A 27,067-nucleotide genomic window follows, 5' to 3' on the forward strand; every position below is an offset into this window, starting at 1 on the left:
CAGGAAGGGGGGGGGCGGCATGGAAGCACAAGTTCTTTTCTATTTAATGACACCACAAACTTCTACTCAGAAGTTGGCCAGATGCAAGGAAGGCCGGGAAGTGTAGTCTGTAGCCATATACCCAGCTAAAACATTGCTTGTAAAGAAAGAAGGGAGATGGCGATTGAGGTAAGGCTGGCAGTCAATGTCATCTGTAGATACATCTTGTCAATGCTACTTCTCCAGTACTGCTTAAATCTATCCCTTCTACTGTATGCCAACAGCTATTACCTTGGTTCTTGCCTGTTTCCTAGTCTTTTAGGATAGTCCCTCTCTAATCAACCTACCAAATAGCTGCTAGAAGATATCTTTCTACAGTGCAAGTTGGATCATATAACTTTGCTGTTCAGAACCATGCAGGGTCCAGTGGTTGAGAATCTGCAGCCAATGCAAGAAACACAGGTTCAATCCCTGGTCTGGGAACTAAAGATTCCACATGCCGCCAGGCAAGGGAGCCTGTGCACCCCAACTATTGAAGCCATGTGTGGCAACTACTGAAGCCCACACGCCCTAGAGCCTGCGCTCCGCAACTCGAGAAGCCTGTGTACTACAACTAGAGAAAGCCCATGCACAGCAATGAAGAAGTCAGTGTGCTGGAACAAAGACCCGGAGCAGCCAAAAATAAACAAATAAAAATTATACACACACACACACACACACCATTCAGTAGTTCCCCACTGACTCCATGAGAAGGGCCAAACTTCTTTGCAAGACACACAGGCTGGGGCTTGTCCTGTCTACTAAGAATGCTTTCCACCCTGACTCCCCTTCCACTTCCTTGTCAACTGGGAAATTTTTCATTTTCTCATTCTTGGTTTAAATATTGCCTTCCTGACTACACCGTTGCTTGTGCCCCACTGCAATGCTGGCTCCATGCCTGCTGCAGCCTTCACTGGACTGTTTTTTCCTGGGCACTTGCCACCTGCACTAGGGGCTCCCTGGGAAGCCAGGGCACTTGGTTTGTCTGGGGAGAGTTCACCCAGCAATGAATGGACCCTCATAAGATGCCAAGTCACATCCAAGGTGTGGGGCCTAGGGGTCATGACCCTACCACTTTTGTTGTCATTAGCAGGTGCTCAGGTTTAGCCAATGTGAGAACCGTTAGATCACTTTATTGAGCTAATCATTTAATCATCCATCTTCTAAAACAGACATTAAACTCAGAGTCACATCAAGTTATGTGAGTCATTTTATTCCCAGTGCCTATCAGACACCTGGAAAACATCAAACACCTAAGAAATGAATAGAAGCATGGCAACATATTCCCCCGGATCAATACTCTTCACATACCACAGTTCAAATCTCAACTCTGGTCCAGTGGTTAAGACCCTGAGCTCCCAACGCAGGAGACTGGGGTTCGATCCTTGGTCGGGGAACTAGATCCCAAATGCCACAAATAAGAGTTCGAATGCTGCAACTGGAAAGGAAAAAAAAAAGATCCTGAGTGCTGCAACCAAGACCTGGCATAGCCAAATATATACATAAAATCTCAGCTCCATACCTTTACCAGCTGAGTGACTTTGGGCCAGTCACTTACCTCTCCGTGCCTCTGTTTCCCCTGCAAAATGAGGATGATGATCAGATCATTATGAGGACTACATTACTTAGTATTTGTAAAGCATTTGTAACAGTGCCTGGCACATAGCAGATGCTTTGTATTTGCTAAGTAAAAATAGAGTTCAGGGATGAATGTGTCAGTCTTTGACTACTTTTGTAGTTTCATCTTCCCCTGACACTGGTCTTTGCCACCAGCTCACATCCAACTCTATTTCCACATATGGCAGAAATGTCCACCTCCCTAGACCTTTGCTCACAGTGTTCTCTGGGTAGACCTTTTCCAGTTCACCAGTGACCCCTATTTATCCTTCACAGTTCAGCTCAAACTTCACTTTTGGAAGTCTTCCTGGACTCTCAGAGACAGGTAGCCCCTCCCTCCTCTGAGCCTCCATTTCACCACATTTTCATGCACATCTGAGATCCCCATTGCACTAAAACTGCTTGAGAGCAGGGATATATTTTATGCACCTTGGTATTCCCATAGCTTGCATAATGCCTGGCACACTATAGGCATAAAGGGTTTGTTTGTTGAATGAATGAATGGATGGATGAAATACATTAATAAACTTTACCTTAACCACTTGCATCATGCAATAGAATATCATGTCAGATCCTATGACAAATGAAAATTGGCCACAGTTGACTGGGAAATAAGTCTAGTTCTGTAGTTCACTGTAGCTTTTGTACCAACCATGAGAGGGAAAGTCACCTTACTAGATAGACTACAGATTTCTATGAATATGTGGATGGTAATATTAAAGCCTAAAAACACCCAGGGATTTTCTTAAGACCCAATGTTTGCTGAATAGTCCTGTATCTAGCATTTAGTCAGGAGTGAATCAAGCCAGGAACTTGATTCTAGCATCAGAGTGAGTCCTCACCTTCAGCTGTCCTATAGATGGGGACAGTGAAACTTGCAGAGGGACACAGAATCATCTGTCAACTGGCTGACGAGAGATGTGAGTTCTAGTCCTGGTTCTGCCCCAGTGAACTGTGTGACCCAAGATAGAGCCCTTCTTGTATCTGGGAAAATCCCAATAAAATCTAGGCCTTATTTCCATGATCAGTAAAGTTTCCCCTTGACTGGGACAGTTTCTGAATCTGAGGTCCAGACTGGGATAGGGGAGGGAGTAGTGGCAATTGACAAGATGAATTTAAAGGGGAAGTGAAGCAGCATCATTCAATGACAACCAAAAGGAGAGGTGCAGGCCATGAATAGAATCACTTCTCATCCAGTGTCTTCCTTTAATTCTCACCTCAACATTTTAAAAGATGAAGAAATGAGGCGCTGAGAGGTTAAGGGGCTGTTCCAGTTCGTTCAGACCACAGTTTATAGAGGCAGATGACTGACCCTAGGCTCATTCTGGACTATTTCAGTTTCCCAGCTCCTGAGTCAGCTCTCTCCTACAGCTCACCGCTCCCACTGAAGCCTCCAGTTGGGGGAGCCAGGTCCGGACTCAGAACCAACCCTGGGAATGTGAAATTCCACTGTCGCCAGTGGATAACAGATGAGCCAGCTCAAACCATCTGTCCTCTGGCTAAGGAAGGGTGGAGCCCTTACAAAGTGGGTATCTGGTAAGCAGAGAACTTCAGAGGCATTCAGACATCACAGAGAATCCTCTTCCTCTGCTATCTCTGCTCTTAGTGCTCCACTCACCCCTAAACAAGTAGGTGGGAGTGCTCCCAACACAAGCATATATTCATAAGCATATATGTACACACATATGCATGTGCACAAGGGCTTCCTTGGTAGCTCTGGTGGTAAAGAATCTGCATGCAATGCAGGAGACCCAGGTTCGATCCCTGGGTCCGGAAGATCCCCTGGAGAAGGGAATGGCAACCCACTCCAGCATTCTTGCCTGGAGAATCCCATGGACAGAGGAACCTAAAGGGCTACGGTCACGGAGCCACAAAGAGTTGGACATGACTGAAAATGACTAGCACACGCATGCATGTGCTCACATATGCTGACACTCTCAGACACATACATACAGACACACACCTGCGGCATGCTCACATAAGAGTCTCAGCTGAGCCAGGCTGTCAGAAGTGCTCCTTCCGCTTCTCTATCAAAACTACTGTGGAGGTGGCCTCATACTGGAAGCCCGGAAGGACTTAGTAGCCTACTAGGGGAAAACCTACTTGCTTGATAAATAACTCCTGAGAAAAGCAGATGAAAGAGAGGTGAATGTTAGCTGAGAGCTACGTGTGTACATGTGTGTATGTATAAGGCCAACGGGGACCAACGAGGAAAAGAGGGGCCATCAGAAAGACAAGGATGGAAAGAAACAGGGAGAAAATGGAGACACACCCCCTCCCGTACCTTTCCCTCTCTTCTTCCCTTCCCTTGTCTCCCATTCAGTCCTGGGTATGGCAGAACCTTGCTAAGGAGCCTGAGAATGGCCACGTCTCCCAAGAGTATGGCGCCCTCTCCTAGATCCCATTTTTAAAAGTAAGGGAGCAAGGGCCCCTTCAATCACCCCTCAGGGCTTCGAATGGACAAGGACTCTCTTGTGTAGTCCTGCTCTTTTCCAGCCTGTCCCTTAGGACCAGGCTCGAGGTCTTCGCTCCCCTCAATCTCCACCCCCCCCGCGCCACCCAAGGCTGAGGTGTCTGGCCCTTTAAAGCAGCGGCCCCCGGCCGGGTTATTGTCTCGCCTTTCAGCCAATCGACGGCGCCGTTGGGGGCGGGGGCCCTGGCCTCCCGATTGGCTGTCCCGCGCCCCGCCCCGCCCGGGATCCCGGGAGCTGTCCGGCCGCCTCGGTGCTGATCCTGCCGCCGCCCACGGGCCGCGAGCAGCGCTGAGAGGGCACTATGAGCGGGGGCGTCTACGGCGGAGGTGAGCGAGCCTCGGGCTTTGGGATCTCCAGCCTGGCGCGGCCTCGCCCGAATCCCAGCGCCCCGAGCCCACGCAACCCAAGCTCTGGGCACCCCGGGGCCTGTCACCTCTGCGCTCGAGCGGGTCCAGCCCTGGGTTTGGGTCCTGCATCACTCCAACCTTCGACCCTCCTCGGAATGCTTGCGCGTACCCGGCCCAACCTCTCCACCATTCAATCTGTCTCCGCCTGGCCCCTAGCCAGGCAAGGAGAGTGGCCTGAATAGGGCCACTGGGCAGAAAGGAACTTTGGAGTCTTGATCTCCCACTCCCAGGACTCTGAACTCCTGGCCGAGCTCCCACCTGACCCTTCCGGGTTGAAGGTGACTCTGCCCAGATCTCCTCTCGCAGCAATCCATGGAGAGAGAGTTTGGGAGATAACCCCTCACAAGTTTGTCTCCCGCACAGATGAGGTGGGGGCGCTGGTCTTTGACATTGGCTCCTTCTCAGTCCGCGCTGGGTACGCTGGGGAGGACTGCCCCAAGGTGAGCCTTCCAGCCCCCTGCCCAAATCCTAGGGCTCCCCTCCAGGCTACCCAGTCATCCAGGGCTCTCAGCGCCCAGAGAAAAGCTCTGCTGAGCGGGAATGTGGGAGTAAACCCAGAGGGTGGGCTGAGGGCCCTGCAAGATATGGCTTTCTCTCCTGTCCATGCCCCGCTCCAGGCTGACTTCCCCACCACGGTGGGGCTGCTGGCCGCGGAGGAGGGGGGCGGGCTGGAGTTGGAGGGGGAGAAAGAGAAGAAAGGGAAAATCTTTCACATCGACACCAACGCCCTCCACGTGCCTCGAGATGGAGCGGAAGTCATGTCTCCCCTCAAGAATGGCATGAGTATGGGACCCCCACCTACCGGCTCCTGACGCAGACCCAGAACCCACACCCCACAACCCGGGGCACAGGACCCCACATTCACAGAATATTCCTTGCAGCTGCCCAAGTCCCAGGGATGCCCTCACTACTTTCCAAAGCTGCCTGGTTTCTCACAAGGGGCCACCAGATTCCCGGGAAAGGGGGGATATCTCCTGGACCTTGTCTCACTTCCCCTCCCCTGGACTTGGCTTTCCTCCTTCCTTCCTGTTTCTGGACCCTTGCCTGCCCACCCTCATCTCTCTACTGGTGTCCTGGCCCCAGTTGAGGACTGGGAGTGCTTCCGTGCAATCCTGGATCACACCTACAGCAAGCATGTCAAGTCTGAGCCAAACCTGCACCCAGTGCTCATGTCAGAGGCCCCGGTAAGTGCATAGTCCAGCCCCTTCTGCAGCCAGGCAGGCCATTCACCTCTCCTCAAGCCATTAATCACTCCTCTTTACTTTTCAAACTTTCCTTCCAACTCCGTCAGGTTCAACCACTTTCCTTCCTCCCTGGGTTAGTCTCCATGTCTCCTTCTCTTCTCCTGCTCTCTCCACTTACCTTTCCCCCAGTCATCCTTATACACTGCCCCACCCCCCAAGTCCCCGTGTGACCTTTTAACTGAAATTTTTGGTCAATGTTATATACACCTATACAGAATCAATTTTTTTAAATAAACTGCCATGCATAGCCTCCTCCTTCTATTGTCCCTTTCCCAGAAACAATTGCTTTTCTCTTTTTTAGCTTTTTAATTTTTTTTACCATTACCTTTTATATCTCTAAATATCATAAATTGCTGATTGTGAATTTTTTTAGCTCTAGGTATTCTCTATGGATTTCCCACTATAGAAAATGAGCACTTAGCTCTGTTTTCTCCCCAACCCACACCACACACATTTTTTCTTACTTGGAGTACAGTTGCAGTTTAGGGTTTGTTTGTTTGTTTTGAAGATTCAGTGTTTATACTCTTATTATTATGTAAGCTAATCAGCCTGTATGCTGAGACAGGCAATAAACTATGGTTTATTTTCCTCTCGTGCAATTAGTTGTTTTCTCTAGCACTGAAAATTTTCTGTGTTTCTGTTTTTCTTCATTTTCTATCTACTTAATAATGTGACCTGAAATTATTTATCAGTTATCTTTATCTTTCCTGAAGACATTAATTGCTTTAGGTGTTTCATCAATTTCATCTTCAAGAAATCTCTCCAGAAGCCTACTGACCTGCTCTGTTTTAGACTAGTTAGCTTCTAGGCAGAAGATGTAGCTATAATCCTGACGTCTCCCTTCACCTTCATCTTAAGGAAACACTGCACCTCTCTCCTGTATTAGAAGTCCTGTTTCCTGTGGATCATGACTCTTTTCTTGATTTTCTCCCTTGTTTTCATGGAGCACATCTTCCAGTAATTGCTTTAGAAAGGACATAAGAAGTAACATTTTTGAGACTTTTCATGTCTAACCTTGTATATGTAGTTTAGCTAGGTATAATGCTCCAGGTTGGAAATAATTTTTCTTTGGAACTTTTTTATTAAAAAATTATTTAATTGGCTGTGCTAGGTCTTAGTTGTGCCACATGGAATCATCAGTCTTTGTCGTGGCATGCAGGATCTTTAATTGTGGCATGCATTTACCAGAGATTGAATCCAGGCCCCCTGCATTGGGAATGCAGAGTCTTAGCCACTGGATGACCAGGGAAATCCCTTTTTATGAAATCTTGAAGGCACTTCTTCAATGTCTTCCAACATCTACTGTTGCCATCAAGAAAGTCAAGGTCATTTACTTCCTGATCCTTTGATGTAACTTATTTTTGTTTCTGAGAGTTTATAAAATTTTCACTTTGTCCTCAGTGTTTTACAGTTTCACAATATTATATTGGTTTATTTTTGTTCATGGCTTTGGACACTCAATCTGTCTCTTTAATTTGGAAACTTATGTCTTTTAATTCAATTAAAAATTTAATTACTTATTTGTTGATTTATTTCTTTCAATTTTCTCTGTTCTTTCTTAAGAAATCCCATTATTTGGATTTTGTTCCTCCAAAACTGGTCTTCTTCTAATGTTTTCATCTTTTATATTTTATGTATCTCTTTCCTCTTATTTCAAAGATATTCCCTCAATTTATTTTTCAACTCTTCTATAAAGCTTTTAATTTCTGCTCCTCTATTTTTATTTTCCAGGAGCTCTTTCCTGTCCCATGAATGTTACTTTTTATTTATCTTTAAAAAATATTTATCTGTTTGGTTGTGTCAGGTCTTAGTTGTAGCACATGTTACAACATGTGGGATCTTTAGTTGTGGCATGTGGAATCTAGTTCCCTGACCAGGGATTGAACCCTGGTACCCTGCATTGGGAGTGCAGAGTCTTAGCCACTGGACCATGAGGGAAGTCCTTCATTGTGCTTTTGATTTGCATTTCCCTAATGGCCAAAAATGTTGAGCATCTTTTTATGTGCCTGTTGGCTTTTGTGGGTTTATAGTTTTCTTTTTTTAAAATTCTCCCTTTGTTATAATTTTGCTGGGATCTTGGGAGGGAATAAGGGCTTCCCAGGTGGCACTATTGGTAATGCAGGAGACTATATTACCAATGCAGGAGACTTAAGAGTTGCAGGTTTGATCCCTGGGTCAGGAAGATTCTCCTAAAGAAGGAAATGGCAACCCACCCCAGTATTCTTGCCTGGAAAATCCCATGAACGGAAGAGACTTGTAGGCTACAATCCATGGGGTCACAAAGAGTCAAACACGACTACCTGCGTAGCCTGGGAGAGAGTAAAAGTAAATGTTTGTATTCAATCCAACATTTTTACCCAGAAATATGTTCTTTTCCAGCTTTCTTATCTCTGAGACGATTACAGTGGGAAAGAGGGATGTACTGGGGTCTTGTGGGGGGCAGGGGGAGGGTGTTGGCCTGAAGTGTGTATTGCACAATAGAAAGCACTGGGCTAGGAGTCAACAGACAGTGACTCTAGACCTAGCTCTACCAAGAGCTTTCTGTGTGATCTTGGCCAACTTCCTTCTCTGAGTTTTATTTTCTTCAGTTGGGTTTTAATTGTGATATTTCAAATTCTTTATAGTTTCAACATTCTAAAGACCTATGAGGGTCAGGGGACCTGACCTCTGTCCTCAGTGCAAAACAGGTCTGTGTATGTGGAAGGTGTGTACATAGATTGGTGCCTTTCATTTCCTGAAACTTCGCCTCTTGCACTTTCTCCCCAGTGGAACACACGGGCCAAACGGGAAAAGCTGACAGAGCTGATGTTTGAGCAGTACAACATTCCTGCTTTCTTCTTATGCAAGACAGCTGTGCTTACTGCGTATCCTCTGGGTTAAGCTGCTCTGTGAGAATGGAGAGTCAGGGTGGAGTTTGTGGTGCATTGAGATGGAGGCTGGGCCTCATTCTATGGAGATAAATATCCTGGATGGGCAGACACCCCCCACCCCCAAGCCCCATTAGTGCAAAGAGCCCTTGGGACCTGAGTGCTTTGTATCTTAGGGTGGCCAGACCAGTGGTCCTTTCCTAGTCCTTGGATCAGGCTGAGCATGGAGAGTTGGGACAAGTAAACAACAGGGGCTGGGGCTGGAGAAAGAAGGGAAGGGTATATGACACTGAGATGTTCCCTTCCCATTTATTTTTCTAAAAGGATCAATTTTGCATTGTACCCTGTGCCAGGCACTGGGGCTATATAGACCCTAATTTCAGGGATCCCATAGGACATAGAACTAAGACTAAAAAGAGAGGCTGGATATTCAGAAGGAAGGAATGGAGGAAGAAAGTGTGATTCAGACAAGAAAAAAGTGGCAAAGGGTCTCAGTTTCCTTTCTCTAGCAAATGGGTCACAAGCCAGGAGATATTCACAGACTGGGATTGGGCTGGACCTAGGAGAGTAGAGTAGGCCAGATCAGCTTCCAGCCTCCTTGTTCACTACTGCTGGCTCTTTGACCTACCCCTCCCATGCCAGCTTTGCAAATGGACGCTCCACAGGTCTGGTGCTGGACAGTGGGGCCACCCACACGACGGCCATTCCAGTGCATGACGGCTACGTTCTGCAGCAAGGTGGGGCCTCGATAGGGGTCGGGGGCACCTTGAGGGACCAGGCAATGACACCCCCTCCTTTCCAGGCATTGTCAAGTCACCCCTGGCAGGGGACTTCATCTCCATGCAGTGCCGAGAGCTCTTCCAGGAAATGGCCATTGACATCATCCCACCTTACATGATCGCAGCCAAGGTGGAGCCTCTGCCCCCTGACCTATCAGATATCAGGGCGGGGAGCAGCCTGGCCCCAAGAGGATCCTGGGTCCTCAGTTTGCAATTGAGGCATCAGAAATCCGGGCAGGTTGAGGGACATGGCCAAGGTCCCATAGCCAACTGCTAGAAGGATGTGTGTATGAGGGCCAGTGTAGTAGGTTCTGGGGTCCAATAGACCAAGGTTCAAGGTCTGCTTCTGCCACAGAAGAACTGTGTGAAATAGAGCATGAGACTGAAGCTCCTGAACCTCAGTTTCCTCCTCTGCAAAGTGGAAAAACTGCATGTAGGGCTGCTGCGAGTATTAAATGAGACCCTGCATGCAAGGGATCCCCACGTGGAACATGGCTCAATAAAAGGCTGTTTCCGTAAGGTCTGGCCTCCTACTGGATTCTCCAAGCCCTCGACCAAGCCTTCTCCAAATTATCTGACCGAGGCCTTTTAGATCATCTGTACCCACTGCATGCACAGCATCCATGGGGTGGGCTCTCCCCATTCTCTCTCCTCTAATAGGGAAGAGGGAGAAACACCTTTTCTGGGCAACAGAACAGAGAACCTGGTGCCCATTAGCCGCAGAGCTGGCGAGTGCTGGGGAGGCAGGTGTGGACAGGGCAGGTTGGATCAGTGTGGGATGCGAAGGGTGATCGCAGACTGTGCCCCTACAGGAGCCCGTACGGGAGGGTGCACCCCCAAACTGGAAGAAGAAGGAGAAGTTACCCCAGGTTTCCAAGTCCTGGCATAACTACATGTGCAATGTGAGGCACTGGAGAGGGTCCCTGGAAACCGCCCCTCCAGCTCCTGTTCCCTCCCTCACCACCCTCCCCCACCATGAGCAGCTGGAGGGACGGAAGCCCTGCAGGTGGGGTGGGGGTGGGGCCTGAGAAGGGAGCCCAGCCCTCACCACGTCCCTGGGCTCTCAGGAGGTGATCCAGGACTTCCAGGCCTCCGTGCTGCAGGTCTCAGACTCTCCCTACGATGAGCAGTGAGTGGGGCCCACGGCTGGGGGGAGGGGGTGGGAAAGGGGCAGGCCTGGGACTCGGGGGTCCCCTGGTGCTTCAGGAGCACCCCAAGCGGAATCTCACTCCTTCCCGGGCAGGGTGGCTGCACAGATGCCTACAGTGCACTACGAGATGCCCAACGGCTACAACACAGACTACGGTGCAGAGCGGCTCCGCATTCCCGAGGGCCTGTTTGATCCCTCCAATGTCAAGGTAGGGCTGGCTGCAGTCCCTGGATCCCGGGGCTGGGGGCAGCTAAGGATGGCAGGGGGCTGGGGAGAGGGGACAGGGGGCCCAAAGCCCAGTCACCTTTCTCCACAGGGCCTGTCGGGGAACACCATGTTAGGGGTGGGCCACGTGGTGACCACCAGCATCGGCATGTGCGACATTGACATTCGTCCGGTGAGGCCCAAGCCTGCATCCGGGTGGAGGGGTCCAGGAGAAGTGGCGGCGTGGGCCCGGTCACTCTTCCTCCCTTGCTCTCAGGGCCTCTATGGCAGTGTCATCGTCACCGGCGGGAACACGCTCCTGCAGGGCTTCACTGACAGGCTCAATCGAGAGCTTTCCCAGAAGACACCACCGGTAGGAGCCCGCCCCCAGCCAGGGCCCTGGGCCAGCCCCTCAACACCAAGTCCTTCCTCCTTCCCACTCACGGAGCCAGTATTTCGGCCACCAAAGCAGCGCCTTCCCGCTATGGCCTCCCCACTCCGAGCCCTGTCCCTTCCTACTTCCCAGAACCAGGTGTCTGCTTCCCCCAGCCCTTCTTTCTCCATAGAGCATGAGACTGAAGCTCATCGCCAGCAACAGCACCATGGAGCGCAAGTTCAGCCCCTGGATCGGGGGCTCCATCCTGGCCTCACTGGTGAGAGGGGAGGGCCCTGGTCAAGTGCTGTATGTGGGGAACAGTAGATCCAGATCGCCCCCACCGCCTTGCCTGCTGCCTCATTCACTCATTGTTTATGAAAGGGCAGTCAGTGCTCCCAGAAAGGTGAATGCAATCTCAGGACACAAAGCAGGGAGTGGAGGACAGGAAGCCGGACTGGTTGGCTGGGATGAGATTGTGGTGGTCTGTGTGCCAGGGTGAGCCCCTAGAGGTTTGGGGCAAGGTGATGTTCATGGCCACAGCCATGTTTGGGAAGGTTATGTCCAAACATGAGTCTTTGGGGATGGGAGTATGAGCTGAATTCAAGGGGACTTTGACAGGAGGCTCTTTCTATTGTCTTAGCGTCACGGAATGGGTAGCAGTGGGCATAACGTGGTGAGCAAAGAACAAACCGAAGGCAGCAGTCAGGGTGGTTCTGCAGCGGTGGGTGGGGAATTGAGTCTGGAGCAGCTGCTGGGGCCGGGGCAGGACATTGAGCAGAGAGGTAAAGATGCAAACTGTATCTGACAGGTGTCAGCCACACAGAGGGGGACAGCAGGGACATGACAGGACAAGGAGGATATTGGCTAGAGGAGGTGCCCCCAAAGGGACAGAAGCAAGGGTCAGAGTGACAGAAGACTGACGCCCTGAAGACAACTCAGGGTTGGGAGAAGTCCTAGCAAGCCTCCTGCGCACCTGGACAGACAGCCCAACCTAGGCCCTGCCTCGTGCGTGGGGACAGTCTGGAAGCCAAGACCATCAAACAGGAGGTCACCACCAAGTGTGGGGTGTTCCTTCAAAGGAAGACCTGATCTCATTCAGGGGTCAGGAAGGGCCTCTAAGGAGCCTTCAAGCTGAGATGGGAGAGTGAGAACTTAGGAGGCCAAGCAGGAGAGAGGGTGTGTGGCCCCAGAGGAGAGTCAGGCAAGGCCACAGGCAGCGGGTAGATGCTGTGGGGTCAGAGTTGAGGAAGCTCACCTGGGCTTCCCTGGTGGTGCAGACGGTAAAGAATCCGCCTGCCCTGCGGGAGACCAAGGTTTGATCCCTGGGTTGGGAAGATCCCCTGGAGATGGAAATGGCGACCCACTCCAGTATACTTGCCTGGAAAATCTCATGGACAGAGGAGCCTGGTGGGCTGTAGTCCATGGGTTCACAAGGAGTCGGGCACGACTGAGCAACTAACACACTTACTTATTGAAAGTATTATCATTTCAATATGTCATCAATATAAAATTTGAGATGTTTTATATCCTCTGGATTTAGTCTTCAATATCCAGTGCAGATTTGACACCGAGAGCACATTTCATCTTGGACTAGCTGCATTTCAAGTGCTCGATAGCTCCATTTCAAGTGTTCCACGTGGCAAGGGGCCACTGGATTTGGACAGGGCAACTGTAGAAGGCGAGAAAGACCAAAGAAGCAGGTTTGAGGCAGGGCTGGGCAAAGATGGTGACAGCAGTCATGGACATGTTGACTGTGTGAGGTCAACAGGAGACACTGAGGACCAGGTGTCCGAAAGACAGTTGAGAATTTGGGTCGGGAACTCAGCATGGAGATGTGCATTGGAAACTGGAGATGGTGGGAAGGGTGGGGATTTGGCACAGTAAGCAGAAGCCAAGGGAGAGGCGACGTGGTCCAGGAAGGTGTGTCCAGAAACAGGGACACACACACTAACTTTCAGGCAGATGCAACTAATCATAGAGATGGTACAGTCTGAAGTGCCAGGGCTGGAGGACCTCAAGGGGTGTATTTCAACAGGGGGTGGGGGTGGGGTGCCAGAGTAAAGACATCATCCCCATCTTGATGTTAGGTGGTGAGGAGGGTGGAGGAAAGATTTTTCTTGGGAAGGAGGGAGAGACTTGGCATGTAAGGCCCGATGGAGTGACAGAGTATCTGGTGGAGAGGGGATATGGAGTGTTGGAGCGCCGGTTCGCTGGCCTGCGACTGGCAGGTCCACCTCCCAGCTCGAACTGCCCTGGGCTCCGAGCAGACAGGTGCTCAGTAAATGCTCAATGAATGCGTCGTTGATTGAACGGTATGAAGCGGGTACCCGCCCTCTGAATACAAAGGAGGGGGCAGGGAGATGGGGCAAGTTGGTGGTTGCGGGAGGAATGTGGGCTTGGGAGGGGGAGGATTCCGAACCTCCACGGGTGGAGTGTGGGGAACCTGGTCTCCCTCCATCCTGGGCCTCCCTGACCGCTGATGTCGCCCCCACCCAGGGCACTTTCCAGCAAATGTGGATCTCCAAGCAGGAATATGAGGAGGGCGGGAAGCAGTGCGTGGAGCGGAAATGCCCCTGAGGGCGCCCCCTCCCCACCCACAGGCCCGCCCGCAGCGGTGGGGGAGGGAGAGCGAACGGAAGGAGACGGTTTCCCCCACCTCGGCTCTGCAAGCGCAGGATCGATAGCCCCCCCCTCCTCCCCGCCCGCCTTTTGTTCCCCTCCCCACTTAGCCTCTTGATTGTGAAGTTTCTGGGTTAAATGGAGTAAACATGTTTTAAGAGAAAAAAAAAAAAGTTTGGCCTCTTTGGGGGTGGGCAGTGGGGCAGGAGTCTGGAGGGAAGAGAGGGGAGGGCCACACCTACATCCATTCGGAATTACACGGTGGACACCGGGGCAAAGTCTGCGGGCGAGGGCAGAGCCGCGGGATCCCGGATGCCTCGGGTTTCAGAGGGGCCGCAATCCAGGGAGGATCACGAAGCGAGTACCGCTTAGAGACGCTCAATAAGGCGGCAGAGGGAAGGCGAGTTGGGGGAGGAGGCAGCCGGGGCGGGACGGAGCCGGGGGGCAGCCCCGGGGGCGGGGAAGGGGCGGGGCCTGGCTGGGCGGGGCCTCTGGCGCCCGGCTAGGCCGCACTTAAAACTCCGCCGGACACACAGCTCAGGTGAGCCGGTCAGCGCTGTCTTTTCCCGGGGCGCTAGGTGGTGACAAGTGTAGGGCAGGGACTGGGGCACTGGTTCGCCCCAGCAGCAGCTCAGAACTTCCCTCCCAGCTTGGGTAGGAACCGAGGTTTCCCAGGGAGACCCGGACACCGGCTCCTTGAGCCCTCTTCCAGAACTCGTTGTGCTGGGTTCCTCCGCGTGGCTTGGGGACCTGCGCTCTCGGCCTGGAATTGTAGGTAAAATTTTGCAGTTTGTGTCTGTGATGTGTGTTCTGAGGCCCGCAGGCTCCAAAAAGATGGTCCAAGTCCTTTGGCCACCAAAGAGGACCATGAGTTGTCCAACGTCACCCAGCTTTGCCCACGTCTCGGTCAGGACTCCTTCCACCGATGCCTGATGGGGCATCGATTCCCGACTCCAGGCAGGACCCCCATCCTGGAACACTCTCAGGTCCTGCCTGACCATGTGCTCCTACCCATGCACCCACCTCCCCAGCAGCTGGCAGGAGCCTAGGCCCCCCTTTCAGACAGACAGTGGGACAGACCAAACCCCAGGTCACACTCCTGTAGCCCCTTCAGCTGGGGATCCCCTGAGTCCAAACAGGGAGAATAGCTCATGTGTTCAGGGCGTGGGTATTGGGGAGCCTGTGAGGCCAGTGAGGAAGGGGCAGAGGTGTTCGTGGTAAGGAGCTTAGGACGGAGTCCCCTAGGACACTGGGAGGGGAAGAAGCAGGAGGGGGGAAGGGTCATCCATATCTCCACCCTCCCTGGCCGGCAGCCTCCCTCCCCCAGCCCTGATGGGAACTAAAGGCCAAAGTCTGCCCCAAGGTCAAAAAATTGATTGTTTTGCAAGAAGGGGGCAGGAGTGGAACTGTGGAAGGATTGGCGGGGGAGGACAGAGCCCCTGGTCCGTCCTCTAGCCTAGGCCGGGGGGCCATGTCTGGAAGGCTGGACTAAAACCAGGACTGTTACCCCACCCTGCGAGGGGGGCGAGGTGAAGGGCCTGGGCTCAGGCTGCCTGCCAGGACCGATAAGGGGCCTCTTGGGGCTCCCACAAACGGTTTATCACTGGGGTGGGGGACAGCCTGCAGGGCTCAGGAGAGGGCACGAGCATGGAGCGGCTTGGGGGTCTACTCCGAAGAGCGGTAAGACCGGGCGCGGTTGGGAGATCCTTAGGCCTTCTCTCCAGGTCCTCCAGCCCCTTCCCCAACTCCTCCCATTCCCATCTCTAACTCTCCCCTCCAGCCTGCCTTTCAGGACCCTCTTCCCTGCCTTGTGTTCATGGCACCCCAGAGTCACTATTATTGCCAGATCCCTCCCCTTCCCCATCTCATGCACACCACGCCCCCCACAGCAAAGGTTGTCCCCAGGACCCTCTCAGACCATCTACAAGCGTGTGGAGGGCACCCAGCAGGGACGCCTGGAGGAGGAGGAGGAAGACGGGGAGGAGGGGGCTGAACCGCCCGCCCACTTCTTCCCCATGGAGCTGAGAGGCCCTGAGCCCCTGGGCTCTCGACCAGCTAGGCAAAACCCTGGACTCTGGGAAGCGGCAGGACGAAGAGCGGCCCCCTACCTGGTCCTGACAGCCCTCCTGATCTTCACTGGGGGTGAGAGTCACCCCCACTCCCACTGGAGGGTCTGGGCTTGGGGCGATGTCTGGGGTCCAGGGAAGGGCACAAGGAGAATCTCCATCTTGCCACCCACCAGCCTTCCTCCTGGGCTACGTGGCCTTCCGGGGGTCGTGCCAGGCATGCGGGGATGACGTCATGGTGGTCAGCGAGGACCTGAATGATGAGCTGAGCCCAGACTCTCACCAGGGCACATTGTACTGGAGTGACCTCCAGGCCATGTTCCTGCGGTTCCTGGGGGAGGGGCATCTGGAAGATACCATCAGGTGAGGATCAGCTTGTCCTGTTCTGGCCCTCAAAAACCATCATCCGCTCGAGTCCTCCTCACCCAGGACCTTGAGTCCTTCCACTTGCTGCCCTGACCTCTCTGTTCAGTGGTCCTGGGAAGGATGGCAGGCATTGGGGGGTGGGGGGGGGACTTCCAGAAATGAGACTACAGAGGGTATATTTAGGAGCCGAGGGAGCTGACTGAATAAGCGCAGGGGGTCCAGCTGCCACCTATGAGGTGGGACAGACCCAGGAAATTCTTGAACCACACACTGAGGACACACTTAGGTTTTGACCTGTGGCAGTGGGGAGCTCTGGGGGCTCAGAGAAATAGGGGTTTAGGGAACCAGAAAAAGAAGCAAATGCATTTGTGGGCAGAGACTGTCTCTCAATCTGTGGGATGCCATCCCAGCAGGAGAAGGCCAGTGTTCCTCTTGTCCTGCTGAGGTCAACTTTTCCTACTGGGAAGGAGCTGCCGCCTGGTAGGTCCAGAGAAGATGTCAGGAATCATTTTTTCAGTGGATTCTCCTGGGTTTTCCAAGTTGAAGATCATATAATCTATATTTAGTGAGAGATGCATAGCTCCTCTTCAAATGCATATATCTTTTAGGTCTTTTTCTCTTCTTACTGCATTGGAGAAGATATGAATTTAGGTAATGATGATAATACATATCCTTGCCTATTTCCTAACTTTCATGGGAATGTTTTTCTAATACTTTGTCACTGTGTCCACGGCGCACTGGCTTAAGGGCTCTTAGTTCCCTGACTAAGGGGAACTGAGGGGTTGAACCCGGGCCCTCAGCAGTGAAAGCAGAGTCTCAACCACTGGACCACCAGGGAATCCCCCCAGTCAGCTTTTTAAAAGTGAATTAAGGAAGTATCCTTCTATTCCTAGCTTACTGAGACTTTTTTTTTAATGATCAGAAAAGAGGAACAAGAATCAAAATTTTTTTCAAACATTTTTCCAGAATGTATTGCAATGATCACATGATTTTTCTTCTCTAATGTTTATGTAGTCATTTGTATTATTAGATTTCTTTATCTTCATGAGATCAACATAAACTTGATCAAGATGTATTTGTTGATACATTGCTGGATCCATTTTGCTTGAAGATCTTAAATCTATGGCATCAGCAAAATGCATGGACTTTTTTTTTTTTTTCTTGAGCAACACTTGGTAGTCTGGGTACAGCCTGAGTAAGTGGATGGTTTGACAGGTCTAGGGGTGGGGTGTGGCACTGTGGATGCCATCAAAGGGCAGGGAGGCAAGAGGGAGGCAGTGAGAGGGAGCAGGCAATAGGTGATGTATGCCTCTAGGCTGGATGGGGAAGGAGGGAAGCCGGGGAAGAACTGATAGATATGGAGAAATCAGACAGTGTGGAGTGCCCGATGGGGTCAAAGAACAGGTATGGTGATGCTAAGGGAGTGAGTTTCAAACTGACAAGCTCCGGTCGGAGAATGAGATTCTGTGTCCTATTTATCCTGGAGTCTCCAGCACCAACCGCTCTGCCTGGCACTTAGCAGGTGTTCAGTAAATCAGATCAATATTCCAAAGATGGACTTGTGGGGACAAGGCTCAGGATGTGGCCGGGGAAGTGGCTGGCCAGATGCCAGGGTCCTCACTGACAGTGGATAAGTGACCAATTGGCTAGAAGATAAGAGCCGTAAGGAGGGACAAGGGATGGGGTTGCTGGATGGCACGGGCTTCGAAGGAAGAGAGTTTCACCTGTGGAGAGATAGTCAGAGATGTGCGCAGTGGAGCCAGGAGCGTGCGCCTCTCTGGCCTCTGGTGGTATGAGAGCCTGAGCTGCCTTCGAGTGTCCTGCAGGAGACGTGGCTTCCCAGGGGACAGTCAGGTTTCTGCCAAGGTGAAAGGTAGAAGGGGCACTCAGTCTGATGCTGAGGAGGGAGGACTTTGTTTGCCATGGAAAGAGCATGGGTGGAGCTGGTTTAGTGACAGCGCATGTAGGATGTGGGGGGTGGAGGTGGCCCTGGCACAGGTAAGATGGACGATCGGGGAGCGTTCAGGTGACAGCAGGCTGGCTAGCTAAGTGCTGACTGTGGAAGAAGACAGGGTGAGGTCTCCAAGACAAGTGACCCCAGCTTCCACCAGCAACTGTGGTAGAAGGTGTCCCCGCGAGGCCCAGCTGGAAGAGGAGAGGGGTGCAGGACCCTCACCTCTGCCTGGAGAGCCCTTTGGAAGAATAGTGTTTTCACGCCAGGGGCAAAGTGCAGGCCAGTGCATGTACATGTGGAGGGGACAGTAGATAGATTGGTGGTGCGGGTCATTTGGCCTGCCGCAGGGAGAACCTCAGGGATGGTGGAGAGCGCCTCTGACCATCAGAAGCTGAGGCGTAAGCAGAAGGAAGTCCTGGAGACCCTGGTAGTTGTGGCAGGAGAGATTTAAGAGCCCCTCACCGCCCAGGGCTAGGGCCACCCTACACCTCTGGCATCTTTCCCTGCTCCAGCCCTCTTTTCCAGGCACTCAGACGTCCCAGCCCCTGCCTCCTCCAGCACCTCAATCCCCGTTCTCCCTGCACAGGCAGACCAGTCTTCGGGAAAGGGTAGCCGGGTCTGCCGGAATGGCAGCCCTGGCTCAGGACATCAGGGCTGAGCTCTTGCGCCAGAGGCTGGACCACGTGTGGATGGACACGCACTACGTGGGGCTGCAGTTCCCAGATCCGTGAGTGCTGCGAGGTGGGGGTGGGGTGGGGCGTGGAGGGGGTGGGGTGGGCTGTCGGTGGGGCGCTCACCACCCCGTCTCCTCAGGGCTCGCCCCAACACCCTGCACTGGGTTGATGCCTCCGGGAAGCACGGGGAGCAGCTGCCACTGGAGGACCCCGACGTCTACTGCCCCTACAGCGCCACGGGCAACGCCACGGTGAGCCTGCCCGGTCCCCAGGATGGGGCGGCCCGTCCTTTGCCTGGACGCGCCTCACGGCCTCCCGATCCTCCTCTCCCCAGGGAAAGCTGGTGTACGCCCACTACGGGCGGCCGGAGGACCTGCAGGACCTGCGGGCTCGGGGTGTGGAGCCGGCGGGGCGCCTCCTGCTGGTGCGCTTGGGAGTGATCAACTTTGCCCAGAAGGTGAGGGTCCCCGGAGGATGGAAACTGGGGCCGTGGAACGGGGAGGGTGCCTGCTGGGGAACCCGAGGATCGGATGGCGGCAAATGGGAAGCGTCCAGGAGGCTGTCAGAGGGAGAAAAGGGAGAACCAAATGGGCTGTAAGAAACTCGCTAGGGGAACAGAATCAGGAGGGAATATGGGGCTTGGGGGCTGCCAAGGCACCGCGGGAGCAGGGAAAGTGAGGTCCAGTGGGTGCCCACAGCTACAGATCAGAGGCCCTGCCATCCCACTTTTATTTGCATTTTCTTCCCTTCTTAACCTGCTTTTTATGGGAGAATGGGTCCTTTAGCCTCGTGCCTTCCCCAGGTGGCCAGTGCTCAGGACTTTGGGGCCCAAGGAGTGCTCATATATCCGGACCCGGCAGACTTCTCCCAGGGCCCGCACAAGCTCAGCCTGTCCAGCCACCGGGCTGTGTATGGACATGTGAGTCTTGGGGGAGCTGTAGTGCCTTCCTGGGGTCCCTGGGCTGTTGTGCCCTGCCTAGGATGAGGCTGACATGCTCTTCTGGCAGCTTGGCTCCCAGTTTCAGTTTGGGCACCCCTCTCCCAACAGGTGCACCTGGGAACGGGGGACCCCTATACGCCTGGCTTCCCCTCCTTCAATCAGACCCAGTTCCCTCCAGTCCAATCCTCAGGTCTCCCAAGCATCCCAGCCCAGCCCATCAGTGCGGACATTGCCTTCCTCCTTCTGAGGTGAGGACCATGTAGGGACCGGGAGGGGAGGAGGCAGGGAGAAGTAGGCTGCAGCTAGCTCATAAGGTGTCTTGGGTGAGCTAGAACAAGACAGCTCTTCTGGGTGGGCACAGCCTCCTGCCAGGAGCGACCCTTTGGTGAGTGGAACTCCAGGTCATATCACACCCTCTGCTGGGCACCCTTGAGCAGGATACAACCTGCACAACTGTCCAAGGCAGCCTGGCCCCTCAGCCAGGGTACAGATGCAGAGAGCTGGAGCCAGAGGATGGGAGGGAGAGAAGGAGTGAAGAGGGGGGCTTTGGACTTGTCTATAGCCTGGGCCTCTCTGCCACTAATTACTTCTGTCCCACCCCTTTCCAGGAAGCTTGAAGGCCCTGTGGCCCCCCAGGAATGGCAGGGGCACCTCCCAGTCTCCCCTTATCGCCTGGGCCCTGGGCCAGGCCTGCACCTGGGGGTCAACAACCACAGGGCCTCCACCCCCATCAGTAACATCTTTGGCTGCATCGAGGGCCGCTCCGAGCCAGGTGTGCTTGCTTGCCCAGCATCACACACACACCCTACTGGGGAGGCGGGGGAGAGGCTGACAAGTTGGGCCCCGGGCTGGGATTGAGTGGGAGTGGGGGGCACTGAGACCTCATGCTCAAAGCTGTCTAGAGATAGAATGGGCAGTTCTGCACAGTAGCGAGTTCCCTAGCACCAGGGGTGAACAAGCCTAAGTTGGATGATGTTAGAGCATGAAAGGGAGGTCAGACTACAACAGACGAGCCTTTCAAACATAACTTGATGTGGATAACAGTGAGGAATCAGAGTTCTTGAGCTGAAGAGCGTGGTACCTCAAAGCACTGGAGGAGCAACACATGGAGGCCTGTGATGAGGCTCCGATGAGGATGCTGGTGGTGGGAGTGTGAGTGGGAAGTCCTGTCATCAGGACTAGGTGAACAGAGGCACATGCTGATCAGGGAGATAATGGAGTCCAGAATGACCCCAGGCACCCCGATGAAGGAGCAGACAATCCAGGAAGGGCTAACGGGAGGAGAGGCACTCTTTAGGGACAGCCAGGATTGCAGGCTGGGGCTGCGGAGATGTGAGGGTCCTCGAGAAAGGGACCCTCCCAAGGTCAAGGGAGAAGTCTCTGGGTTCTGCCCACGTAACAGGTGGGCCCCCAACACCCCTCCCCCAGATCAGTATGTGGTCATCGGGGCCCAGAGGGATGCATGGGGCCCAGGAGCGGCCAAGTCTGCCGTGGGGACCGCCATACTGCTGGAGCTGGTGCGGACCTTTTCCTCCATGGTGAGCAATGGTAAGGTCAGGACCTGGGCCTGGGCCGGGCAGCTGGGGCTGTGTGGCCTGAGCCAGGACAGGGCAGAGAGGCAGTTAGGAGCACAGGCTGGAGGGTGGCCACTGAGACCTGGGCTCCAAACCTGGCTTCCTCCACGTCCTGGCTGCTTGGTCCCAGGCAAGTCACTTCACCTCCATCTCTTCACTTAAAAATGAAAGTACTGATAGTCCTTAGTGAAAAACCTTATGCAAGCAGTCCCCATCACTGATACAGCTGTCAGGGGCAGACCCAGGTTAGATGGGCTGGGATGGGGGCTTGGTGGGAGGGAAGGAGAAACCCCAGGAGACCAGGACCGAGGAAGACAATGAGGTGGGGATATTTACTTGGCCCCCCAGCCAAGCCCACCCTCCCCCTCCCCTCCCACCACCCCACCATCCTCCCCTACTGCCCCCAGGCTTCCAGCCTCGCCGAAGTCTTCTCTTCATCAGCTGGGATGGTGGTGACTTCGGGAGTGTGGGCTCCATGGAGTGGCTGGAGGTACCCTGGGGTCCTGGGCAGGGAGTCAGGTGATGGGGAGAGGTGGGGAGGGGGCAGGAGGGGGGAATTCACACTCCATACCCCTCACCCACAGGGCTACCTTAGTGTGCTGCACCTTAAGGCTGTGGTCTATGTGAGCCTGGACAACGCAGTGCTGGGTGAGTCGGGGGCAGTGCCACCACCTGGCCCCCACTGGGTGCACCCTGCCCCTGGGTGCCAAGCCTGAGGCCTGGCATCCCTCCCTCTCTGCAGGGGATGACAAGTTTCACGCCAAGACCAGCCCCCTTCTCATCAGCCTCATTGAGAACATTCTGAAGCAGGCAAGAGCCGGCCAGGAGCAGGGGATGAAGGGAAGCTGCTGGCCGCTAGAGCCTGACCAGTGTCCCCTCAACCCTGCCCCCAGGTGGACTCTCCCAACCGCAGTGGGCAGACCCTCTACGAGCAGGTGGTGGTCACCAACCACAGCTGGGAAGCTGAGGTGTAAGTGGCAGCGGGCACATAAGACAGCTGGGGGCAGGGGGAACATGTGGGCGACCCTAAAGCCACACTGCGCTCCCTCCTGCCCCTCCCCAGGATCCGGCCGCTGCCCATGGACAGCAGCGCCTATTCCTTCACGGCCTTTGCGGGGGTTCCTGCCGTTGAGTTCTCCTTCATGGAGGTGAGACTTCCGGGCCCTGTCCCAGAGCGGTAGCCCCTGGGCCTGCCCGCACCGTCGTGCCCGCGCGCCAGCACCCCCCTTCCCGCCCTGTCCTGGCAGGATGGCCCGGCATACCCGTTCCTGCACACAAAGGATGACACCTATGAGAACCTGCACAGGGTACTGCGGGGCCGCCTGCCCGCCGTGGCCCAGGCCGTGGCCCAGCTCGCAGGGCAGCTCCTCATCCGGCTCAGCCACGATCACCTACTGCCCCTCGACTTCGGCCGCTACGGGGACGTGGTCCTCAGGCACATCGGCAGCCTCAATGAGTTCTCTGGGGACCTCAAGGTTTGAGACGCCAACCCTCGCTTCGGGTTTCTGGTGTGGTATGGGGAGCGACGCGCCACATCCTGTGAAAATGCCACCGGGGCCAGGGGGGTCTGCCCCCTCTCCCCCTTGGTCTAGGGGCCCTCTGCCAATCTGGCCCCTTTACACCCGCCCCAGTCACTAAGGCCCTAGGACCCCACTGGCACCCGCCCGACAGCACAGGGCTTCCCTCCCTTCCGCTCCCTGCATTCTGTCCCCCTATACCCCCCACCCTACCCTTGCCAGTCCCAGGGTCCCAGGCCCATCCCCCCAGCACCTGGACCCCCACCACCCTAGGCCGGGGTCCTGGACCCTGCCGCCGGTCTCAGCCTGTGCTTCCGCCCTCAGGCCCGCGGGCTGACCCTCCAGTGGGTGTACTCGGCGCGGGGGGACTACATCCGTGCGGCCGAAAAGCTGCGGAAGGAGATCTACAGCTCGGAGGAGAGCGACGAACGGCTGATGCGCATGTACAACGTGCGCATCATGCGGGTGAGGCCCCGCCTAGCCCGTCTGCGCCGCCCCGCCCTCTTCCGGCGGCCTGGTGTCCCACCTCCAGACCTGGCTGCTGCGCGCTGCCCTCCTCCCCTTCGCTTTCACGGGTCTCTGTCGTCCCGGCGCTGCCAGCCCTACTCGCGCAGTGCTTTGCTCACAGGCCCGCCAGGCTGGAGCCACCACTGAGGCGGGCCGGCAAAGTGATGAGACAGGGCGCGCCAGCCCCTTGGCTACAGTTGCCTGGCTACCGCAATTGCAGAACTAAGACGAATCGCGCCTCCGCCGGTTTTCCACTGCCGACCCACCCCCTGCCCACAAGCACGTCCACGGTGGTCCACAGTCTAAGAGGTGCAGGATTATGGTTCGGGAGGTGCAAAAAGCTTAAATTCAGAGCATAGAGAGCCCTCTTCCTTCTGATGAGATGGATGAACCCCAGAAAGGCTGCCTGGAGGAGGTGTCATGTGAAAGTTATACAAGATTATTATTCCCTTGCCAATCCCGCTTGCTTTGAATACTCTGCAACCTGCACCCCATCTCCAATTCCAACTCCTCCTCTTCCATTTCCTTACCCCAAGAACTCAACTCTGCAACCCTTTGACCTCTAGAATTGAGTGCGTAGGGGCTGTGGGTGTGGGGGAAAGTCTCTAGAGCAAAATGCTAAGCAGGGCCATCCTCAGTGAGTGTGGGGTGAACAGGGAACCCCACATGCATGCGCAGTTTGGGGATGCTGTGTCTGGCCTTTGCAAGGTCTTGTTCTTTCTCTCCCCCTTCCTTTTTCTGTCGTACTGTCTTTCTGTTGACAAAGCCACCCCTCTTGCTCTTTTGTCCTGGCTCCTTTCTCTTGGGTTGGACTTGGTTTATTCTCATTCACAGATCTTGCTCTAACCCCCACTGTGCCAGGCTCTAGAGACACAAAAAGACACCTCCTCCCCCTGAAGTTGCCGTGTGTCCCCCAAGAGATAAAGGCCATCTGGACACGATTAGGCCATGAGAAACGATTCACACTCAGAGCTGGAGAGTAAAAGATGTAGAGCTAAAAAAGAAAAGAAAAATAAGAGGTAGGGCTTCAGAACCCACAACAGGGCTGAGCCAGACCCAGAGAACTTCGTGGCTCTAAACCAGGGGTTGGTAAACTACAGCCAGCAGGCCAAATTTGGTCTGCCACCTGTTTTCGTGAATGAGGTTTTATTGCAACACAGCCATGCTCACTGGTTTTCCTATTGTGTGTGGTTGCTTCTGTGCTACAGCAGCAAAGTTGAGTAGCTGCAACAGAAACAGTATGGCCTGCAGAGCCTAAAATAGTTACTGTCTGGCTTTTTGCAAGAAGGAGAAAAGTCTGCTGACCCCTGCTTTAGACTATAATATAAGTCTTGAAGAACACACAGAACTTGGGTTGGTGCCAAAAAAGCATGTTTCAGGGTGGAGAGACCAAGTATAAGGGCATGGCAGTGAGACAGGTCTGGCTTTCCTTGGGGGCAGGCTGTGGACCAGCAGAGCCAGAATAGAAGTCCAGTGAAGGAGAGGAGGGGAGTGGGTTAGGGATCAACTTTGGGGTTTGGGTTTGGGGGGTCTGGGGCATCAAGGAAATCTGGAAGGTTTTTAAGCAGGCAGGTGATGTAAGCAAAGTGGAATTTTAGGAAGGTCTTGACCAGATTGTAATGGCTTGAAGAGGGAATGAAGTTAGTAGCAGCTGAGCTTTTGGTGGGGGTGGCAAATACCACCTGAAGTGAGACATTTGGAAGGAAAAATGGACAGGCTGGAGGCTTCCTTGGCAGCCCAGTGGTTAAGACTCTGTGCTCCTAATACAAGGGGCACAGATCTGATCCCTGCTCAGGGACCTAAGATCCCAGGATGCTGCTCCTCAAACAACAACAACAACAAAACCCCAAAACCTTCCCCAAGTGATTCTAATGTGCAGCCAGGGGTGAAAACCGCTGTATTATAGGTCATGAGAAGAGCAGGAAAGTGAAGGTCGAAACTTGGGCCTGCCCACAGGTGGGAGGAGAAGGAATCAGAGCCGCTGGCAGAAAGGTGGGAGAACTGGGCTAGGAGCGAGGCCACCACAGGAAGGTTGAACAACATATGAGTCAAGAGGGTGAGGACCCAGGGTCAGGCACTTTCTAAGGGCTGGCCTGTCCCCTTGACCTTTGACTCGGAGCTGTGGACATTCACGGAGGGATGCAGGAATGACCGGGGTGTGGAGAGGTGAGGAACAGCAGGACGATAGACAGTTCTTTGAGGCTTTGGGCAGAGAAGTGAATGGAAGAGGAAGGAAGACTGGGAGTCCTAGATGCAGGGTTGGAGGCTCAAGGGAGAAAGAAAGGGATCCAGTCCGAAACTCGGTGGGAGAGCGCATCCTACCTGACTACTGGTGACGTCACATTCCGGCCTTTCCTGATTGGGTAGCCAAAAGAAGGTGGGCCTTAAAGAGGCTGCTCAACTGTATTGACTCAGCGTGCATGAGGTCCCAAGGTGGGTGTGGAACTGCGGTTCGGACTTCCACCTGGTCCCCTTCTCGGCGCAGGTGGAGTTCTACTTCCTGTCCCAGTACGTGTCGCCGGCCGAGTCCCCGTTCCGTCACATCTTCCTGGGTCGCGGAGACCACACGCTCCGCGCGCTTCTGGACCACGTGCGGCTACTGCGCGCCGGCGGCCCCGGGGCCACCTCCTCCCAGGTGGCAAGGGGCCTGGGCTTCCAGGAGAGCCGCTTCCGGCGCCAACTGGCCCTGCTTACCTGGACGCTGCAGGGGGCAGCCAACGCGCTGAGCGGGGACGTCTGGAACATCGATAACAACTTTTGAGGCCCATGGCGGGGTCATGGGCGGGGGTTGGGAACATGCCCCTAATCCCCTGGCGAGAGCTGTTGGTCTCTCTTGAGCGCTTTCTGGGTGACAGAGATGCCTGTGCACCACCTCCCATTGCTGACTAATTTATTAGTCCTTACCGTAACTCTCAGGGGCCCAGCGATGACGCCGGCGCAGACAACCCTGCATCCCAGACCCAGGGTGGTAGTAGGTGAGCAGTGCCTTCCATAATGGGATGGTCATACTGTCAGCCAGTCAGAGAGCAGCATCTGCCCCCTCAATCACAGCCCCTTCCTCTTCAGTAGCCGCGGTCCCCCTAACAGCTAGAGACCACTATGGAAGGTTTCCTAAGCCCTGGGACCTGGCCATCCTTGGGAAAGGCTGCTGGGGCCATAACCTTATGGTCAACATGTGGCCTGTAGTGGGAGGGGCTGGGGTTTGAACCTTAATAAACCACCTGTGGCCTCTGTTGCTTACAGCACTTTTATGTGGCTTACTCACTCTCACCTCACCCTGGAGACCTAGGGAAGGGTTGGGCAGAAGGACCCAAAGAGGATGCACCTTGGAATGCTGTCTACACGGGGGAAAGAGCTCCTTCTAAGGAACTAAAGAAGCTTCCTGAGGACATAGGAGGGTCTCTGGTCCCATCACTGCATGGCAAATAGATGGGGAAACAGTGGCTGACTTAATTTTGGGGGGCTCCAGAATCACTGCAGATGGTGATTGCAGCCATGAAATCAAAAGACACTTACTCCTTGGAAGGAAAGTTATGACCAACCTAGACAGCATATTAAAAAGCAGAAACATTACTTTGCCAACAAAGGTCCATCTAGTCAAGGCTATGATTTTTCCATGTCATGTATGGACGTGAGAGTTGGACTATAAAGAAAACTGAACACCGAAGAATTGATGCTTTTGAACTGTGGTGTTGGAGAAGACTAGAGAGTCCC

At 54.0% G+C, this 27,067-nt stretch overlaps 2 protein-coding genes and 2 long non-coding RNA genes across 10 annotated transcripts; 2 read left to right on the plus strand and 2 right to left on the minus strand.

Moving 5' to 3' along the window:
* Positions 1–4,306: 4,306 nt before the first annotated feature.
* On the plus strand, positions 4,307–13,813 carry ACTL6B (actin like 6B). Of its 2 annotated transcripts, XM_020875879.2 has the most exons (14): positions 4,307–4,435; positions 4,880–4,956; positions 5,134–5,299; positions 5,600–5,700; positions 8,527–8,624; positions 9,270–9,364; positions 9,430–9,536; positions 10,219–10,308; positions 10,474–10,535; positions 10,650–10,764; positions 10,873–10,953; positions 11,038–11,133; positions 11,327–11,413; positions 13,633–13,813. In XM_020875879.2, exons 1-14 carry the CDS (start codon positions 4,411–4,413, stop codon positions 13,711–13,713), a joined length of 1,281 nt encoding a protein of 426 aa, XP_020731538.1. In that variant the 5' UTR covers positions 4,307–4,410; the 3' UTR covers positions 13,714–13,813. The 2 variants fall into 2 exon arrangements, with proteins under 2 accessions (XP_020731538.1, XP_070316413.1); XM_070460312.1 differs by lacking the exon at positions 4,880–4,956 and having other exon boundaries at positions 4,355–4,435.
* Positions 12,585–14,128, minus strand: LOC139032716 (uncharacterized). Its single transcript, XR_011485292.1, has 2 exons — positions 13,998–14,128; positions 12,585–12,805 (listed from the first exon to the last, which is right to left on the minus strand). It is a non-coding gene; the product is annotated as an uncharacterized lncRNA (long non-coding RNA).
* A 174-nt stretch (positions 14,129–14,302) lies between these two features.
* On the plus strand, positions 14,303–26,598 carry TFR2 (transferrin receptor 2). 5 transcript variants are annotated; one of them, XM_020875832.2, is made up of 19 exons: positions 14,303–14,530; positions 15,375–15,435; positions 15,645–15,897; positions 15,998–16,184; positions 18,728–18,868; positions 18,955–19,066; positions 19,150–19,272; positions 19,618–19,734; positions 19,864–20,003; positions 20,364–20,527; positions 21,184–21,303; positions 21,737–21,819; positions 21,914–21,977; positions 22,072–22,139; positions 22,223–22,299; positions 22,393–22,477; positions 22,577–22,804; positions 23,171–23,311; positions 25,839–26,598. In XM_020875832.2, exons 2-19 carry the CDS (start codon positions 15,403–15,405, stop codon positions 26,112–26,114), a joined length of 2,412 nt encoding a protein of 803 aa, XP_020731491.2. In that variant the 5' UTR covers positions 14,303–14,530; positions 15,375–15,402; the 3' UTR covers positions 26,115–26,598. The 5 variants fall into 5 exon arrangements, with proteins under 5 accessions (XP_020731491.2, XP_020731488.2, XP_020731519.2 ...); XM_020875829.2 differs by having other exon boundaries at positions 14,303–14,526; XM_020875860.2 differs by lacking the exon at positions 15,375–15,435.
* LOC139032717 (uncharacterized) lies at positions 16,459–23,558 on the minus strand. Of its 2 annotated transcripts, none has more exons than XR_011485293.1 (3): positions 23,373–23,553; positions 17,912–18,045; positions 16,459–16,812 (listed from the first exon to the last, which is right to left on the minus strand). It is a non-coding gene; the product is annotated as an uncharacterized lncRNA (long non-coding RNA). The 2 variants fall into 2 exon arrangements; XR_011485294.1 differs by lacking the exon at positions 16,459–16,812 and adding an exon at positions 17,100–17,307 and having other exon boundaries at positions 23,373–23,558.
* Positions 26,599–27,067: the final 469 nt, after the last annotated feature.

The sequence above is a fragment of the Odocoileus virginianus genome, chromosome 33 (assembly GCF_023699985.2).
Source record: "Odocoileus virginianus isolate 20LAN1187 ecotype Illinois chromosome 33, Ovbor_1.2, whole genome shotgun sequence".
Lineage (NCBI taxonomy): Eukaryota > Metazoa > Chordata > Mammalia > Artiodactyla > Cervidae > Odocoileus > Odocoileus virginianus.